The sequence below is a fragment of the Phascolarctos cinereus genome, unplaced genomic scaffold (assembly GCF_003287225.1).
Source record: "Phascolarctos cinereus isolate Bilbo 61053 unplaced genomic scaffold, phaCin_HiC Scaffold_4;HRSCAF=312, whole genome shotgun sequence".
Taxonomy (NCBI): domain Eukaryota; kingdom Metazoa; phylum Chordata; class Mammalia; order Diprotodontia; family Phascolarctidae; genus Phascolarctos; species Phascolarctos cinereus.
In genome coordinates this window covers 298,840,598-298,860,020 of record NW_027555847.1, presented here as the reverse complement: position 1 = coordinate 298,860,020, position 19,423 = coordinate 298,840,598, and the positions used below count along the sequence as shown (strand labels likewise).

Sequence of the window (19,423 nt, the reverse complement as noted above, 5' to 3'; positions counted from 1 at the left end):
TAAATTCATGATTTAAAAAAAAATTAACAAAGTTTTAGAGATGCATTTTGAGAATATCCTTATGAGAATGAGGACTTTATTTCAGCTTGAACTGCAATTGTTTTTAAGTGCCTACCATATGTTATGTTAATAGATTCTTTTCTATACAAGTGCTGTTGATACAATCTGATATTACAGACCATCACCCAAGCATGAAACTAAATTAAAAATTCATGGGATATGCTAATTTTTCAGCATTCATCTTCTATTTCAGCAAGGAAAGATTATTCACAGATAAGAATAGTTAATTTTTTTCTAGAAAAAAAGGTTCTAATAATTTTTATCCATGTTCATCCTTCCTTTTGTATCCCTGCTGATTTAGACAGGGCCTTGCAAATGCTGAAATCCCAAGAGGCACCAGGACTGTGTATCATTCATTTCTTTGAGAATTTGAATGATTATGATTCTACAACTTGTTATGTAGGATTACAGTTGAAAAAAATGTTAGAAATAGTGTTTTTTACACATAAAGAGACTGAAGCCTGGAGTAGGTTATTCATGTAGATATAAGTAGCTGAGTCAGGACTCAAACCCAGGCCCTTTGACTTGAGGCGAAGTTCTATTTCTATTGTACTGCACTATTGGGTATTAATATTCCTTTATATCAAATGGCCTAAATGTTCATCTGTACCACATCTTAAAACTAAATTACATCCTAACAGTAGGGAAAAATTTGATATTCCATTTTCTGTTTCATACTTTTATTTGATAAAGAGATATTCCCTATGGCCTTTTCTCCAGGAACTGAACTCTCCTGAATTCTTCTAAAGCTTACTTTTCAGTTGCCTTTGGAATCTTGATATACAATACACACATGAATGAGCCTGTTAATTGTTTATTAAGGATGGTTTTAACTTTTAATATAATCTTTCGATAGTAAACTTCGGGTTAGAAAAATTTTCCCCATATGAAAATGACAAAACCCCAATTCTGGGGCCTGTCATTTAATCAACAAGCATTTATTTGGTGCCTATTGTGTGCAAAGCATTGTGCAAGGTACTGAGGATGCAAATATAAAGTGAGATGGTCTCTGGCCCTTAAGGAGCTTACCTTCTACTGTACCCAAAGAAAAATTTCACAGCTGTCCTGTGTATGCATATAATTTCATTTTTATTCCTTGTTAGCTCTGTGGTATAGCATAGCATGGTATAAAAGAAAGAGCCCTGGCTTCAGTCAGAAAATGGGTTCTAATCCCTCCTCTGACAAGTTTTAGCCATGTGACCATGGGCACATGTCATTCAATTACTCCAAGCCTCAGGTTTCTCATCTATAAAATAAGGCTGATTTTCACACAACATATTTTAGAGGAAAGAAATATGCTTAGTAACCTTTAAATGCTATAGAAATGTGGACTGTTATTATTATTTGTGTTCTTATAGTATGTGTCTTTGGTATTGAAAAGTGTCAGAGCTGGTGAATCATATGTGGATTGCTGCTCATTTATTTATTTAATGAGAAATGTTACTACTTCTTGAAAATCTGGATTATAAAACATTTTTTATAACAGGATTTAAGTTCACAGACCCACCGAACTTTTGTAATATATATAATGGATTCACAAGGTTTAAGACAACATGTTCCTTTATTCTGAAAGTTGTTTAATAAAAATGTATAGATTTCAGAATATCTCAGGCTCCCTTACAGCATTATCTTTTGACCAACATCATTTTTTGGTCTCTATTAATTCCTACTGATACCATTTGAGCATATGGATACTGCGTAGCCTGACCTTGTGATGGGAGTTTTGGGAGTACTCCAGAAAAACTTACTTTTAGATTGGTTTTTTTTTTAGTTAGTTTAGGTTGGGATAGTTGTAGAAGCAGAACATAGTGGATTAGTACCAGGGGAATGGGTCTGTGTAGAAAGGATGGTAATTTAGTTCTATTCTTCTTCCCTCTGTTCTGGAAATAGAGGGAAGAAAAAAAGGTAGGAAATGGGTGAGATTCTGTAGCATTTGGTGTTTTATTTTGTCAAGATCTGTGCAGTGAGGGAAGACCAGACTCTGTTTACCAATGCAGATTAGCAGCTGTTTTGTAAATTTTAGAGAGAGATATGTCCAGCATTGGAAAGTTAAGTGACCTTCTCAGGATCACACAAGCAGTCTGTAGCAGAGGCAAGCCTTGAACACAACTCTTCCTGAATCAAGGTCAGCACAGCTCTCTGTTCATTCAAGAATATGAAAATTAGGGAAAGTTAAGGAATATAAAATTAAAGATACAATATTTGTGTTCTGGGTGTAGTGAATATATTTCACCTATTTCCCCTCACCTGATTGATTACCTCCTTTTTTCTGTTGTTGAACATTTTCATGTGAAGTTTGGCATGAGGGTTGGGTTTCAGAAGCACTTGACTCTCCTTTTGGTATAATTTTTTCAGGTTAAAATTGGTGGAACCAGTTAGCCTACTGTTTGTGGAAGAGCTGTTCAGCTTTCTAGTTTGATCATTTTGTAGAATAGAATCCATCTTGGAGTAATCATTTTAATGATTTATAATAGGGTATATCTAAGATTTAAATCAGTCTCTAAAATTGTTCAAAAATGAGGCTTACACATTTCAGCTATACAAACCAAAGTATTAGATTTAAAATACAAGAAATCTTAACTTATAGTTTAAATAGAGGGCAGTTAAATGTTTATTAAGTGCCTACTATACACAAGGTTTTGTTCTAGGCAGTGTAAAGGATAAAAAGGGGAATAAGGTATTGTACTTACAATCTCCTACAAGGCAGAAATACTTGAAAAGTTAAATAATAGCTTAACAAGTGACTGTATAAGACAGTAAAATTAATTTTTTAAACACTTTAACCAATTATAATGAAATCTAGATATTATAGCAATACTCTTCAGAGGCCATATCTTCTGTTAGCATCTAGATATTTATGATTTTCCTCCTGTTACCTTCTCCCCTACATATTCTAAATAGACAGCAAGGCAGAGGAGTGGATGGAGTGTTGGACCTGGAGTCAGGAAGATCCAAGTTCAAATCTGGCCTCAGATACTTTCTAGCTTACTATGCTTATCACACAGGCCATGAGCAAGTCATTTAACCTCTGTTTTCCTCAGTTCCTCATATGTAAAATAGGGATAATAATAACTTCTACCTCCCAGGGCTGTTATGAGGATAAAATGAGTTAATAATTGTAAAGCACTTAGCACAGTACCTGTAAGTACTCTATAAACGTTAAGCTATCATTGTATAATAATAGTGTTTACTAAGGCAGAGGGACACTGTAGCTTTTTGAATGGACTGTTGTCCTTGGAATCATTAAGATCTGGGTTAAAGCCTCATCTTTGGCACATACTTTCTATGTGACCTTAGGCACACAGTATCCCCAGACAACTTTCTTTTCTCAAGAGAAGACATAAACTGCATAAGAAGATGCTGGTGTATGTTGGTAGAGGAAAATTTTCATTAAGAGCTCCCTACAATGATGAAATCTCAGGTTCCATCAAAAAAAAAATTCACTATGGGTGGGTTTACATGAATCTGTATAAATTATCACATGAATCAGCACGTAAAGCATCTGTAAAAATAGATTCTATCCAGAGTACACCATTTCTGTCACAGAATATATATGTCTATGCACCATTTTCTAAATAGGTAACAGGAAATCGCTGAATTTTGATAAGAAGGTGGAGATTTTATGACAATTTTCTGATTTTCTTACATGCAATCTCCTTTACTGAGTTATTGGGATTAGCATTTATCTAAAAATAATTTTCATTTAATTTCAGATAGCAGAGGAGGGGTCCACCATATCCTGTGTCATTGAGAGAACCCGGGGAGCCCTGGATTATGTGCATGTTTTTTACACTGTTTCACAGATCGATTCCACTGGCATTAATTACATCATTGATGATTTTGCTAATGCCAGTGGAACTATCACATTCCTCCCTTGGCAGAGATCAGAGGTAAACCCTACCTTCTCTTATTAATGTTAATTATTTGTTTCATTGAAAGTCTCCTGGAATGTAATTTTCTGGTGTACATATTCTTTAATGTAATTCCATGGCTTATTATTTCAGAACTTAAGGACTTAACAATATGAATATGATTTAAAATAATGTGGGTTTTTCTTTATGTTCATGTGTATGTTCAAGGGGAGACACAAGGGGTATGGAAACCCACACACAGTCCTTTTTGGACTTTCATATGAAAGAAAAGGGTAGGGCTATGAAATTTATTTGGGTCTATTATTTCCCATTTCTTCTTATTCAAACCAAATGAGTTAGCAGATGTAAAGTGCTTTGCAAACCTTCAAACTTATTGAGTACCAGTACAACTACATGTCATACAATTTTCAAAGATATTTTATTGTTGGGTGCACAGCTGTTTCTCTTTTCTTAAAATTTGACTTCTGATATTCATGAGTTGAGAATAGAAAATATACTTATAATCTGATATTTATATTTCCACATCAAACTTTTCAATATTATCATCTTTCCTTTTTGTTTAAAACTAAGGTTCAATGTTTAGGGTATGCTATTGAATGGACTAATATTTCAAAGAATTATTTCTAAATAGCATATTTATTAATATATTTCCATCTCTTTTAGATGTTTTCCTTGCTAAAATAGGAAGTGCTGGGGACATAGAAAAGGTGGGAATTTATATAGTGATGTTACTTTGGTGACAGGGATCACTGGCAGCTACTAAGTTGGGGGAAAAATTCTTGCCAAGTAAACTACTTCAATAAAAGCCCCCATTTAGAGCAAAATCTCTGAAGAGTGACTTCTCCTACCACAGAAGCACTCAGAAAACCCAGCCAGAAGCCCATGGCAATAGAGCAGTAGGAACCAGAGCTGTCATCAAAGCCATTGTAGGCACAGGCAAACAAGTCCACAGCCTCCCAGCAGACACATATGGCCTATAAACTTCTGTGCCCAGAGGCACTAAAAGTGGAAGGCCCTCCCACCCCCACTCAGAAAATCCCAGGATGGTTGGAAGGCCCCAGGATGGGATTTTCACAGGCTCCAGAAAGTGGCTATAACCAAAGCAGTGCAGCGTACTCCGACAGAAACATACCAGTGCCTGGGACTCCTAAATCCTTAACCTTCGATACTGAGATGTTATAGAAGTCTCTGAAGATCTAGCACCCTGAATAGTAAAGCTCCAGGGTAGAGAGTCCTAATCTCAGGAGGTAGGGGTCAGTAGAGGAACCGACCCAGGGAGAGCCAGTGTAGGACTGATCACTGCTCCCAGAAGTATAGCAGAGGTTAGAGTCTGGTCCTGGCCGTAAGCACTAGTTTGGGAAATAAAGTTAAAGAAATGAGTAAACCAAAGAAAATACCAACCAGTGGTAAAATTATTGTAGCTCTAGAGATCCTTCTCCCTGCCCCACAAAAAAAGAAGTGAATGAATCTATATTGCAAAGAAAAAAATAGATTTCCAGACCCACTCAATGCTTCAAGCTGCCTTGTTGTACAGAAGCAAAGGCTTTTAACTTTCTTTTGCCTTTTATTTTCATCCATATGGAGCCCAGAGACATAGCCCTGTCTCTCAACAACTCCTTCCCAGACTTTGTGGAAGAATTTGTTGAGCTGTGCGCCAGTTCTCAAAGTTCCAACTTAGAAAGGAAGGAGAATGTCACAGGACCCAAAGAAGCATCCATTGAGACTTCAGCAACCCACCCTCCAGTGGAAGCTGTTTGTCCTTTACCTTCTGAAGAGTTTTTTTCACTGCCGGATGAGCTCTCAGCATGCTCAGGAGGGATGCAGCCCCAGCAGGAAAGGCCCTGCAGATATGACTATCCTGCCTCAGTGAAGCAAGGCACAACTTTGGCAACATTAGAGATACTGACTTCTCACATCGCCGAACCTGACGTGTTGCCTGCTTCCCTGCCTGCAGTTGAGGAAGAGGTGGAAGAGAGAAGGGATGCTGTTGGCCTTTACAAGATTAAGAGGAGAGAATGGGCATGCTTTTCTCCTTACTAATGTCAGGCCTTGGTGGATCATTTCAAAGTGAATAGAAACTCCACATTCAATGATGTGAAAGCCCTGGCCGCTCAGCTGGGCCTCTCTGCTAGCCAGGTTCATAACTGGTTCCGAAATTGGAGGAAGAAATACAATAAGTGGTTTGCACACTTGCAGGATGGGGCTGACCCAGAGAGACTGCATGTCCTGAGGAAGGGCTGGTGTCTGAGGTCTGGTGTAGGTGCCATGGTGGAATATCTTCTGGAGAAGTAGGAAGAAGTTTATTTGGAGAGCTTAAGATACCTTACGTGAAGGCTTAAAATCTTATATGTCATTTGGTCACATAAAGCAACATGGAACCATATCCCTTGTGAAAAACTGAAAAAAAAAAAAGGAGCCCAGGTTGTGAAAAGCTAAAAAGGGCAAAGAACTTTCCTCTCTGGGCCCCAGTTTCCTCATCTATGGTGTTTGGACTAGATGATCCCTGAAGTTCCTTCTGGTCCTAAATCTATAATACTATGACCCATGGGTGTAAATCCCACCTAGCCTGTTACCAGCTATGCTGCTACTTACATGACCTTGGAAAAATCATTTTACTTCTCTGACACTCAGTCTCCTCATTTGTAAAATGAGTCTGCTCAGAGATTTAAATAAAAAAAGAGGGAAATGGATCTATTTGAAGAAAAATATTTATAGCAGCTCTTTTTGTGTGGTAAAGAATTAGAAACTGAGAAGAGGCCCATCAATTGGGGAATAGCTAAACAAGTTGTGGTATGTGATTTTATTTATTTATTTTTAGCCAATTGGGGTTAAGTGACTTGCTCAAGGTCACACAGCTACTAAGTGTCAAGTGTTTGGTCTTAGGCTGGATCTGAACTCAGGTCATCCTGACTTCAGGACTGGTGCTCTATCTACTGTGCCACCTAGCTGCCCCCGGTACATGATTTTGAAGGAATATTATTGTGCTATAAGAAATGAGGAACAGGATAATTTCAGAAAAAAACAGGCCAAAGCATGCGAGTTTTTTCTTTCTGTTTTGTCTCCCACAAAATGACTCATGTGAGAATATATTTTATGTGATTGCACATGCATAACCTATATCAGATTGTTTGCCCTACCAGGGAGAGAGGAGGGGAGGGAGGGATAAAATTTGGAACTCAAAACTTTAAAAAAATAATGTCAAAAATTGTTTTTATGTATAAAAAATAGATTTCCCACAATCACTACATGAATACCCAGAAGATGTGAAGCAAGAGTTTTTTATAAAATCAAATACAAACTCTGGAGGAAATTGGAAATTAGAAGGAAATTGAAATAAAGTTTAGAAGAGAAAGTGGTAAATCTTGTCCAAGAAATGGGCTCCCTGAAAACTAGAATAGACCAAACAAAAATCAATGACTCCATGAGAGAATAAGGATTATTAAAATAAGATCAAAAGTTGGAAAAAATAGAAGAAAATGTAAGGTGTCATTTAAAAAACAACTGCCTTGGAAACAAGATTGAGAAGAGATAATTTAATAAATTGCACACCCTGGAAACCATGATTAAAAAAAAACAACCTAAACACCGTATTTCAGAAGTCACTAAAGTCAGTATATATAGGTATGCATGATTATGTAAATGATTATGACTGTGTATGTAAATACTCACACGTATTAGGACTACAGGGCAAAATATAGAAAGACTTCACCTCCTGAGAGAAATCCCAAAAGGAAGAGTCCTGGGAATGTTATAACCCAAATCCATAGCTCCCAAGTCTAAGGAAAAATACTGCAAGCTTCCAGAAAGAAACAATTCAAGTTCAAAGGAGCCACAGTGATGATCGAAGGACATCTGGCCACTTCTGTAAACGAGAGGAGAAGACTTGGGCTTCTACTTGAAGTGGTATCCCCCTCCTCAAAGACTAAGGGAATTTCTAAGAAAATGTCTGCTGTTTCCCTAACTTCTCCTCCTGGTCCCTTACTGTTAACAGATGCTATACTATACTCTGCTCCTCCTTTACCCAAATGTTTTTGGTACCCTGTATTTTGATTTGGCCACAAAGATACCAAGGATTAATAAGAGATAAATATAAATGTAAATTAAGGAAAAGAACCAAATCTCTCCCTAAATATAAGGAATTTTCCTAACTAGGGTTTTGGAGGAGTAATGATTACATTCCTAACTTTTCATTTAATATAAACTCCCTAAAGCAGCAGGTGAGGGTACCCCATGGAGTGGTGGATAATTATATTTTTCCTAGCCAATTACTGTGATGGAATGTTACAGTAGAAGTTACTAGAGCTTGTTCTGCTGGCATCCCATGATGAGGTATTAGAAAAAGATATTTGTGGAAGTTTTTTTTCTTCCCAGAATGGGCCAAAACTGAGTTTCGTTTGGGAAAAATAGACTGCCTGAAGTTTTGTCCCTCATGTATTTAAATAGTTTTTAAATTTATTTTTCTATATGTTATTTGTTGTATCATTATGCCTACAGCTGTTGGCCTCAGTCTCACTGAAAGCAGTTACTCTTTTTGGCCACATGGTGGCCACGAATCACTACCACCACCAGCAGTATTACCTGATTCTAAAGTGAAGGTCACTTTTTATGTTATAATAATCTTAAATAAATAATCATAGCTTATCATGAGCAACAGATATTCATTGAGTGCCTTTTCTTTGTAAGAAACTATGCCAAGCACTGTGGACAAAGCAAACAGCCAGAATTACATGTAAGCTCCAACTCTTTCCTAATCATCTTTCTTAAAAGATTAGGAGCCAAAAAAGTACATTTAAAATAAAGAGAACAAGTCTACAGTTGAAATAGTTCATAGAATTTTCACCCTGGTGGAGGTACAAATTTGGTCATATAGAACAGGATAGGAATACAAGCAAATTGTTCCAGGGAAAATTAGCCAATGTAATAAAAAAAATAACTGCTCTTTCCTAAATATTGCAAGTTGAGGTTTTAAAAGCATGTTATGTTATTTTCATCCTCATAGTAATTCCATAAGGTAAGTATAACATGTGTTATGATAACCATTTTACAGATAAGAAAACCAAGTCTGAGAGTTATAGTTCAGAATTAACAGATGAAACGTTGGAAGAAGTGAACCTCAAATTCAGATTAAATGATACTTTATTTCATACAAATAACACAGGGTTTATTATTATTTTCAATAATAAATGTATTAATTACCCTCCTTTAAAATTAATCTGTCCCTCTTACTACACTCATTCATCCCTCAATTAAGCATATAAAAAAAATCTTAAAACATACCTATATAGTCCACCATGACAAATTCTCACATTAGCCACCCATGGCCCTTTCTAACTCTAAAATCGTATGAAGCACCCACCAGGTTTGTAACTGTGAATACGTTGAGACAGTACATGAAACAGTAAATTAAAACTTTAAGAAAACTACCTAGAGAAGCCAACAAGGTTTACCAATACTTTAAACAATACAATTTTATATTATCATATACAGCTACATAATTAATTCTCACAAAAGGCAATTGCAGAGGACCTAAACATTTATGAAATGTATATTCAGAATTAACATCAAATTTTCAAATTAGAGGGCAGCTAGGTGGCACAATGTATAGACCACTGACCCTGGAGTCAGGAGGACCTGAGTTCAAATCTGGCTTCAGACCAAACACTTGACACTTACTAGCTGTGTGACCCTGGGCAAGTCACTTAACCCCAACTGCCTAAAAATAAAAAAAAAATTCAAATTAGTTTATAGCTTTAAGAGGAATTTTCTCTATCTGGCTTCAGTCTGATTCTACTAACATATTACATGCCTGCTGTGTATGATCCACTGTAATAAATGTCCACTCTCTGATATTCCCCCGAAACATAAAAACTTCAGTGTTGCCTTCGCACCTTTGTGTTCATGTCTTCTTTGGACCTGCTCTCATTCTTTGCAGGTTTGCCTAGAAGAAAACTATTTCAGAGTTCTTAGATTTGTACCCTGTACTAATAATACTAGAGATGATGATGATACAAATAATAATAACTAGAATTTACATAGTGCTTTAAGGTTTGCAAAGTTCTTTACAAATACTGTTATCTCAATTGATACAACAATCCTGTGAAGGAGGTGCTATTATTATGCTCGTTTTACAGTTGAGGAAACTAAGGTAGACGTGAGTTAAGTGACGTGCTTAGAGGGGCACATTTCCTTCAATGTCTAAGGGAAGACTGCATTCTGGTTGAAAGCAAGTCCCATGTTCTCTGCACTGTGGTACCTAGTGGCACCCAGTGGCACCCAGTTTGGTAACACATTCTGAGCAATCTAACATTTTTAGACCGATTATACTTTGCCCCACGTAGTTATTTGAGGTATTTAATTAGGAGACCAAGGTTGCACATGTATTTAAACACTGAATACAAACATTTTGGGGTAGAAATGAGTTGCTATGATAAGTAACTAAGAAAATTAAGTGTAGTTTAAAGATCGCTGCTTTTTCTTTGGGGAGTAATATCCATGTTTCCCAACCTAACATCTCTGACTTTTTATAATTCTAGGTCTTGAATCTGTATATTATTGATGATGACATCCCAGAGCTTAATGAGTATTTCAGGGTAACACTGGTCTCTGCAATTCCTGGAGATGGGAAAATAGGTTCCACTCCAACCAGTGGAGCAAGCATAGATGTCGAAAAGGAAACGACAGATATCACCATCAAAGCCAGTGACCATCCATATGGTAGTATCTTTTTCAGAAATCACCCTTTGTTCTGTGTTTGGGCTTCAGATTTGTCAAATATGGAAAATAAGGTTTTGAAAAGTTCTGGTTTGGACACTTAGCACTTAAGTGTCTAATTTGAATGCCATCTTTTACATGAACAACTATAAAGCTACATCCCTGAGTTATATAAATATGTGACATGCATATAAACACATACGAATAGTGCTTTTATATAAAATTGTACTTTATTGTATTTAAGCTTTTAAAAACTGAATTTTTAAAAATTAGATTATCTATAGATATTACTTTCCTTTCTGCTTCTTTTTAGTATCCTTTCTTTTGTGTGTAGCCTAAAATCCAGCAGGAACTAGAAGTGAAGGTTTTTTTAGAGACCCAAGGAGTCTCTTATTATAGCTTTTCAGTAACTAGAGAAATTTCCTGTGTCATCCCTGTGAAAGCCTGTTAACCTGGTCATGGACAACAGCAGCAAGAAAGAAGATTGGGGTCAGGGGGTGGGGTGGCAGTAGTATAAAGGAATGTCCTAGTTTAGTGAAATGGGCACTGGATTAGGAGTTAAGAGCTTTAAGTTCAGTTCTTTAATCAACCAGTAAGTCACTTAAACTCTCTAAGCCTCAGTTTATTCATGTGTCAAATAAGGTCCTTATGCTAGGTGATTTCTAAGGTTCTAGCTCTATTATTGAGTGATTCTGTATTTGAGAGCCAAATAAGAAAGCTGGATGGCTTTCCACTCCCAACTCTTTATAGTGAGCTCTTTAAAACAAGGTGTATTGCCACTTCTCATAAAACTAGAGCTAAAAACAAATTCCAAATACTTTTGATTATTTGAATTTTTTAGATTTGAGTAATTTGATTTTAGATAGTCAGATGTTGATTATGGTTGTAAAATTAAGCAAACATCCATCTGACTTAAGTTCAGACATTCTTGTTTTCAAACAGATTTAAATTTGAATTAATTGAATTTTGCTGTTTGGAGAAAAGACCACAAAATGAATGAGTGAATGAAGCACTTTATGCAAAACACTATACTTAGTGCTAGAGATATAAATGGAAAAGTCAGTCAGTCCCTGCTGTCCAGAAACTCACATTCTAAGGGAGAAACAGCATATCTGGAAGGTATCTCTTCCTATTATTCATATTGCATGTTAATTATATATGTTACTTAAAATGAAACTCCACTAATACCCTCCACCAATATGTCATCGTGATGGAGAAATGACCCTGGGTCATCAAAGGCTATACCAGAAGTGAGTAAGCTCCAGGGAGTCCTATGAAAATGGAAAGGTTTTCACTGTATATCTGTTGTTTGAGGACCATCCTGGCTAGGGCTCTCCAAAAAAAAATGTAGGCACAGCACTTTTTAAAGTTTAATCTGCATTATTAACAATTTTTGCATCACATTGTATAGACAATTAACAAAACAATAAATTGAGCCCCAATTTGTGGCATATGTTGATTTCCAAGGTATAAATGCTCACATTGAAAATTTAACAGTTGTTTCACTAAGCCTCATTGAGCTGGCTCCAGCACATCCCTGCCTACAACATACCTAAGCATGTGTATTCAGCCTTTGCTTAAAGACCTCAAGTAAAGAGGATCACATTACTTCCTGAGGCAGCCCATTCCACTGGTAGATAGCTGTGTTTATTAGGAATTTGACTTCATATGAAAGCTAAATTTTCTTCTTTGAAACTTTTACTCATTGCTCCTGGTTCTGCCCTCTGGGGTCAAGTAAAACAAGTCTAATTCTTCTTGTATGAGATAGCCTTTTAATGATAGTTGTAACAGTAGTAGTAGTAGTAGTAGTAGTAGTAGTAGTAGTAGTAGTAGTAGTAGTAGTAGTAGTAGTAGTAGTAGTAGTATAGTAATGGTACTAGTACTAGTAGTAGTGGTGGTAGTGGTAGTGGTAGTAGTAGTAAGTAGTAGTGGTGGTGGTAGAAATAGTAGTGGTGGTAGAGTAGTGATGGTAGTAGTACTGATAGTACTGGTAGTAGTAGTAGTGGGGCACATAGGTGACCCACTGGATAGAGAATTCGTTCTGGAGTTAGGAAGACTCATCTTCCTGAGTTCAAATCTGGTGTCAGACACTAGCTGTGTGACCCTGGGCAAGTCACTTAATCCCATTTGCCTCAGTTTCCTCATCTGTAAAATGAGCTGGAGAAGGAAATGGAAAACCACTCTAGTATCTTTGCCAAGAAAACCCCAAATGGGGTCACAAAGAGTCTGATGTGACTGAAAAATGACTAAAAAGTAGTAGTGGTTGTGGTAGTAGTAGTAGTTGTTGCTGTTGTTGTTTTGTTCAGTCATTTTTCAGTCATGTCCAACTCTTTGTGACTCTATTTGGAGTTTTCTTAGCAAAGATACTGGAGTGGTTTGCCATTTCCTTCTCCTGCTCTTTTTACAGATCAGGAACTGAGGTAAACAGGGTTAAGTGACTTGACCAGGGTCACACAGCTAGCTAGTAAGTGTCTGAGGCCAGATTTGAACTCAGGTCTTCTGACTCTAGGACTAGCGTTCTATCCACTGTGCCACCCAGCTGCCCTCATCGTTTAGTAATAATAATAATAGTAGTAATGGTAATAATAGTGGTTGTAGTAGTAGGAGTAGTAATAATAATAATAGTATGGTGATGGTAGTAGTGGTGGTTATGGTGATAGAAGTAGAAGTAGTAGTAGTAGTAGTAGTGGTTGTGGTAGTGGTGCTGGTAGTAGTAGTAGCTAACATTTATATAGTGCTTTAATGTTTTTAAAGCACCTTACAAATATCTCATTTTATCCCCATAACAATGCTGTAAGGTAGTGCTATTATTATCTTTATTTTATAGATAGGGAAACTGAGGCTAGAAGCAGTTAAGCGACTTGCTGTGAGTCATACAACTAGTAAGTGTCTGAAGATTTGAATTGAAGTCTTCCTGACTCCTGATCCAATGCTCTAACCATTGTACCATTTACCTGCTCCAAACACTTTTCATTTAGCTAATGGATGAAAACACAGGTATTCATTTAAAATGAATAATGAAATTTATGTAATGTGACATTTGTGAGGCTGTAAGTGATGGTGTTTTTGTATTTGTTAGGCTTACTTCAGTTCTCTGTGGGAATGCCTCCTCAGCCTGATGATAAGATGACTCTGCCTGCAACTAGTATCCCACACATGACCGTGAAGGAGGAAGATGGAGAAGTTAATTTGTTGGTAGTTCGTGCACAAGGTCTTCTGGGAAAGGTGATGGTGGAATACAGAACAGTTTCATTGACAGCATTTAGTCCCGACGATTATCAGGTAAGTAGATGGGGATGTCAAATAGAACGCAAAGCACCCTCAGCCTTGTGCTTGTTTTTGTTTCTTTTTTTTTTTGGGGGGGTAGATTAAAGTACTTTTGAATAACAGTGTACAAAATGCCACTTAAATAATGTCAATTAATAAAAATAATATTAAATAATACTAAAATAATGAAATTTAACTAAATATTCTTTAAAACATTGGTAGCGAGGAATGAGGAGCACACATATGAGCTGATACAAAATGAAGTGAGAAGCATTGAGCTAGAAAACAATTATACTATAACAACTACATTATAAAGACAAAGTGCTTTATGTTTATAAAGGTACTTGCATTTACATTCTCATTTAAGTTACTGTGATATAGTCATAAAAGGTGTTTTCATAGGATACATATTAATAATTTGTTCCCGACCACCAAACAAAATCTGCAACATTAACACCCACAAATTTTATATTAATTTCTGATAAATCTAGTACTTTGTACTTTTCATTGACTTTCCTGAAATTATTTTTCCTTCTTTTCTGTAATATATTTATTCCTTCTAGCCTGTTAATTTTGCTTCATTGCACATTTTTATGCTTAGCATTTTTGATATTTCTTCTTTAAAAACATTTATTACTGCCTTTAGTTTTGACATCACATTCATTTCAAATATATCCTTCCCCCTCTTCTACCTAAAAATCTTTCCTTTGTTTTAAAAGAAACTGGTAGGTAGAAGCAGTTCAGCAAAACCAACTAATAACATTAATTTTACAAAATTCTACACACATAGTCAAGAATGTTGGAACGTGGAGGAGATAGTGGGAAGGTATAGGGACTTTTGCATGTCGATTAGTGAATCATTAAAGAGTTAGTTCGTTCTAATTAAGTTGGGGAGAAGAATTGGGAAAAATAAGTATTAGTCCAAATAAGTAGCAGAAAAATGATGAGACAAAAGCAGTTTTAGTGTGAGTGGAGGAGTTGAAGATTTGAAAGCATAAAAAATTGTGTGAGACATGAATTTCTAAGTTTGGGATTTTGGAGTTGGTATAGTTTTATGTCATGGGTAAAGGTGAATTTTGAATCTACCACTGTGTTGCTGAATTAAGAATGGAGAAGGAAGTAGTTGGTTTGAGGAGGTTCTGTGGTCAGGATGCTAGAGAAGTTGTAACATGAGTACTGAAACTGACAAAGGTGACAGCAAGAAAGTGGGTGATGAAGACCATGAATCAGGTCTTAAAATCTTTGGGGAAGTTAGGGAACTTGGTGGGTGATAGCATCAAGGATTGGAGAGAGCTGGAACAAAAAGAGTATATAAACTGTGGGGGAGGAAAAGTTTAGGATGGCCAAGCACTGAATTGGTGGTAGTGGAGAGCAAGGAGTATACTAACCCTACTTACTGGCCCTGCAAAACAAGTATGTGGGAGATATCATTAGCCACAGCGTTGTGTCACTATCTTTTTCCTCTTCTCTCCTCCATCCAGTAGTTTCTTCAGATATTTTGTGGAAAGAGCACTCAGGCTTGGAACCAAGAAGGATCCTTGTTTTAATCATATTTCTAACAATTTATTAGCTGTGTGTTCCTGGGCAAATCACTTTCTGAGCATCAGTTTCCTCATCTCTGAAAAGAGGAAAATACTTCTAATACTACATTCTTCACAGGGTTGTTGTGAGGATCAAATGAGACAGTGTATGGAGAATGCTTTGTAAGTCATAAGACTATACAAGTGTCAGTCATAGTTTTCTTTTTTTTTCTTCTTCTGTTGAGACCCCAAAAGATCTTTCTTTATACATTTTGCTTGTCTGTTTTTTCTTGGAATTGTGTATAACTGGTTCCAAATCTTTTGCTGTTGAACATTCAGAAACTTTCTTTGTCTTCACTTCCCCACATCCTTCTTTTGGTTAGGTGTTCTCTCCAACCCAGGAACTCAAGGTGGTTGAAACAACAATTTATTGTGGGAGATATTCTAAGTGACATTTATCTTTTCTTCCAATTTCTTTATTTCCTGGAGCCTCTTCAATATTTTCTTAAAGTTCTCCTTTTTTAAAACCATCAATTTATATGTTATCTACTTTATTATTCTTCCCAGGTTTTCTTTTTAGTTCTTTGATCTTTGTGCCCTACTCGATCATCTTCTCCACCTCTCCTTTATTTTTAAAATTAATATAATGATTTTCAATAAACTATAATTTATTTTCTCTCCCATTTACCCCATTCTCATTATAAAAAAACAACAGCAGCAACAGTAGCAGCAGCAATGTAACAACAACACCCTGAAGCAAACATGCATTGTCAGGTAAAACAAGTTCCCACATCGACCATGTCCAGTTCTATGCCCTGGCTCCCATCACCTCTCTGTCAGGAGGTGCGTAGCATGCTTCATCATTGGTAGCTAGGAACACTCATGAACCCAACTCAGAATGAAGTGAGCAGAACCAGGAGAACAATTATACTATAAGGACATTATAAAGACAAACAACTTGGAAAGGCTTTAGAACCTTGATTAACACAAAGACTAACCACCCTGTCCTTTTGAATTTTTTTTTTCTTCAACAAAGCACTTCCTTGACACCATTTATTTTACTTGGGGAGGAGAAATTTGAAGCTGCTTCTCAGTTGTCATCACTTTGGCCCTTACTAAAAAGGAAATAGGAAAATATTAATATAAAACTATTATACACTGATCATGCCTAGGCCTCTTTGCTCCACTGACAGAGCTGCCTTCTTATTCTGTGTATCCTGTTGTTTCAAAAGGTCATGACAGCAGCTCCCATCAGCTAACTACACACACCTTGCTAATGCAGACTAATTAAAGTATAAGAAAACTGGCAATAGTAACTGCTTGATCAATCTTAACCCTGTTTCTTAGTAATCCTGAATTCTTTTACATATTTAATTTCTTTATAACTTTGTTCTAATTTTGAAGTATTGTAAAATTTTCTTCCCTCCAAAGTAAATGCCTAGATTTCTCATTGTCTTGTCTATTAATGTGACATCTTTAATGTTCTTATATTTCCTTCTCTTCCTCTTCATTCTCTGCCTCTTTGAATCCTTGACTTTGTTCAAGACTCAGTTCAAATACCACCTTCTTTGGAAGCTTTTATCAGTCCCTCGTCCATTTGAGTCTACCCCTATCTTCTTTTTACTTGGTATTTCTTGTCCATCTGGATTTATTTACACATTGTTGTTTCCTCCATTAAGCTTCTTGAGGCCAAGGATTATTTTGTATTTCTTCCTTTCTTAGGATAGTACCTTGCTTAGTATAGTACCTGGAATATAAAATGTACTTAATAAATGCTTGTTCATTGATTGATTGTATATCATTTCCTATGCTATTCTTCTAGGACTTACAAGAAGACTTCTGCAAAATCTTGTAATTAGTGTTAAATAATATTAATGGCCTATAACTTTAACTGTTTTCTTTTGCTTTTTCAAAAGTCATTGATAGCTTTACTTGTTTTGTTTTGTTGGTCATTTATTTTAACCTTTTCATTTTATTTAAGTTTAGTTTGTGATTTTCTAAGCAATATGTGGCCTTCCATTTCTATGTGTTATACCACTGCTTCTTCAAAAACTGGCACAACATGAAAAAAATGTTGCCTAGCCTTTCATGTTGATCCTCAGCATGCATTTGTTAGCTGTTACCATGATCATGAACTATTTCAGTGATTTCAAATCACTTATTATATGTAGCTTTGTGTAATTATATATCATATGTCAATAATGTGCTCCTTAATTTCATACTATTAGTTTTTATACTGTTAGTTCCAGAATCCCATTTTGTTAACCTTGAATTATTTGTAAGTGATCTTTAAACTTGATACTAGGAGAAAAAGAAATAATAACATGGCTATTTGCTCCTTAAATAATCTTTTACTTTGTTATTTACAATCTAATCCAATCAACATTAATTAGTGCCTACTATGTACCAGGCACTGTGCTAAGCACTGGGGATACAATTAATAAAAAGACAGTCCCCACCCTCAATGCTTACAATCTAATGGGAGAGATAACATACAAAAGAAGGCAGAAGATGAGGGAAATGGGACATCAGGGGGCATCTTGTTCCATGGAATTGAAACCAGGCAGAGCAGCAGATACAGAGTGGAGTGAGCTGAGTCAATTAGCTGATTAAGAAAGGGTCAAGTCCAAACTGTATCATTAAGATTTTTGAACAGAGATTTAGCGTTCTTCCCTATTTTGCTCATAATGAGTATAATACTCTGAAGTATAGTAACCCCTTCTATAAATGAATATCCATGGTAGATGGAGTCATGGGATGATTACAAACAAAATATATTGCTCTTTTTTTCTTGAAAAGATTCACACAATAAAAATGTCATTAATAATATAACCAAATGCTGAGTGAATGTGTTTCTAAATGCCTTATTTCCAGATATCTTTGGTGAAGAGAATGTCTTGTAGTCCATAACTTTAATTATTTAGCGGCTTATGGAAGTCTCTTGTTGGATATTCCTTTGTGATTTTGAACATTCTCTTGTAGATAAGAGAACATAAGAGAACACCCTGACTTGGCCAGAGGACATTCATTTAAAATTTGTGCTGAGCTCTAGTTATCCTTATTTTATACACCTTCCATTTTACTTCTCACATTTTAAGTACATATGTTGCAGCATCAATAGTAATTTTAGGAATAGCAAAATTTCTCCTTTGTTCAAAAACATAAAGGAAATGAATATAAGCCAAAGGATATTTATGTACGTTTTTTGCTTTTACGTTTTTATTTCAGGATACCGCAGGCACCTTAGAATTTCAGCTAGGGGAAAGATACAAATACATTACTGTTAACCTCATGGATAATTCTATTCCTGAATTGGAGAAATCTTTTAAAGTTGAGTTGTTAAACTCAGAGGGAGGAGGTAAGGATTAGACATCAAAAGTTTTTTTTAACATTTATCCTCAGGCCATAAAGGTAATATGTAAATCTTATTAAAGTGGTTAATTATTTTAAATTAAACACAGATATATTTCTTTAAGAATCTTTGGTGAATTCATTTGTCTTTGAAAAAAGTCTAGATCCTGGATTTACTGAAGAATGATTTAAGAAATTTGGATTAAAATATCTATTGTATAATTTATCTTGCTACCTAAAACCATCTAGCTATCTAAATTCTAAATTTAGAATTAAAAACTACTTTTAAACATTGTTGTATATTAACAAATGGACCAATCATTGTTTATGATGTTTATATTTGTGTTGAGAAAATAGAATGCTTCGGGTTGAAAAATCTTTTTTGAATACATTATACTAGGAGTCCATTAGCTATTGTTCTAGCTACTTTTATGTCACTGCTGACCTGAGGAAAATGTCTTTCTAGAATGTAAAAGTGTAATGTCACTAAGAGACAGCAGATTCTGGATATAATTCATAACATCAGCTTCAAACCTAGCTTACAAACTTTTTTTCACCTGGTCACCACATCATTCATCCTACTAGGGAACAGGACTAGAAATATGCACAAGGAGATGCCCAAATTCACAAGCAGTTTCTTGA

General features: G+C 35.8%; 1 protein-coding gene across 1 annotated transcript in view; it reads left to right on the top strand.

Annotated features, from left to right (window-relative positions):
* ADGRV1 (adhesion G protein-coupled receptor V1) overlaps window positions 1-19,423 on the top strand; it is a 712,618-nt gene that overhangs the window by 112,186 nt on the left and 581,009 nt on the right. The window contains 4 exon segments of the mRNA XM_078151750.1: window positions 3,774-3,950; window positions 10,466-10,646; window positions 13,723-13,925; window positions 18,659-18,788. Coding sequence (XP_078007876.1) covers window positions 3,774-3,950; window positions 10,466-10,646; window positions 13,723-13,925; window positions 18,659-18,788 — 691 coding nt within the window.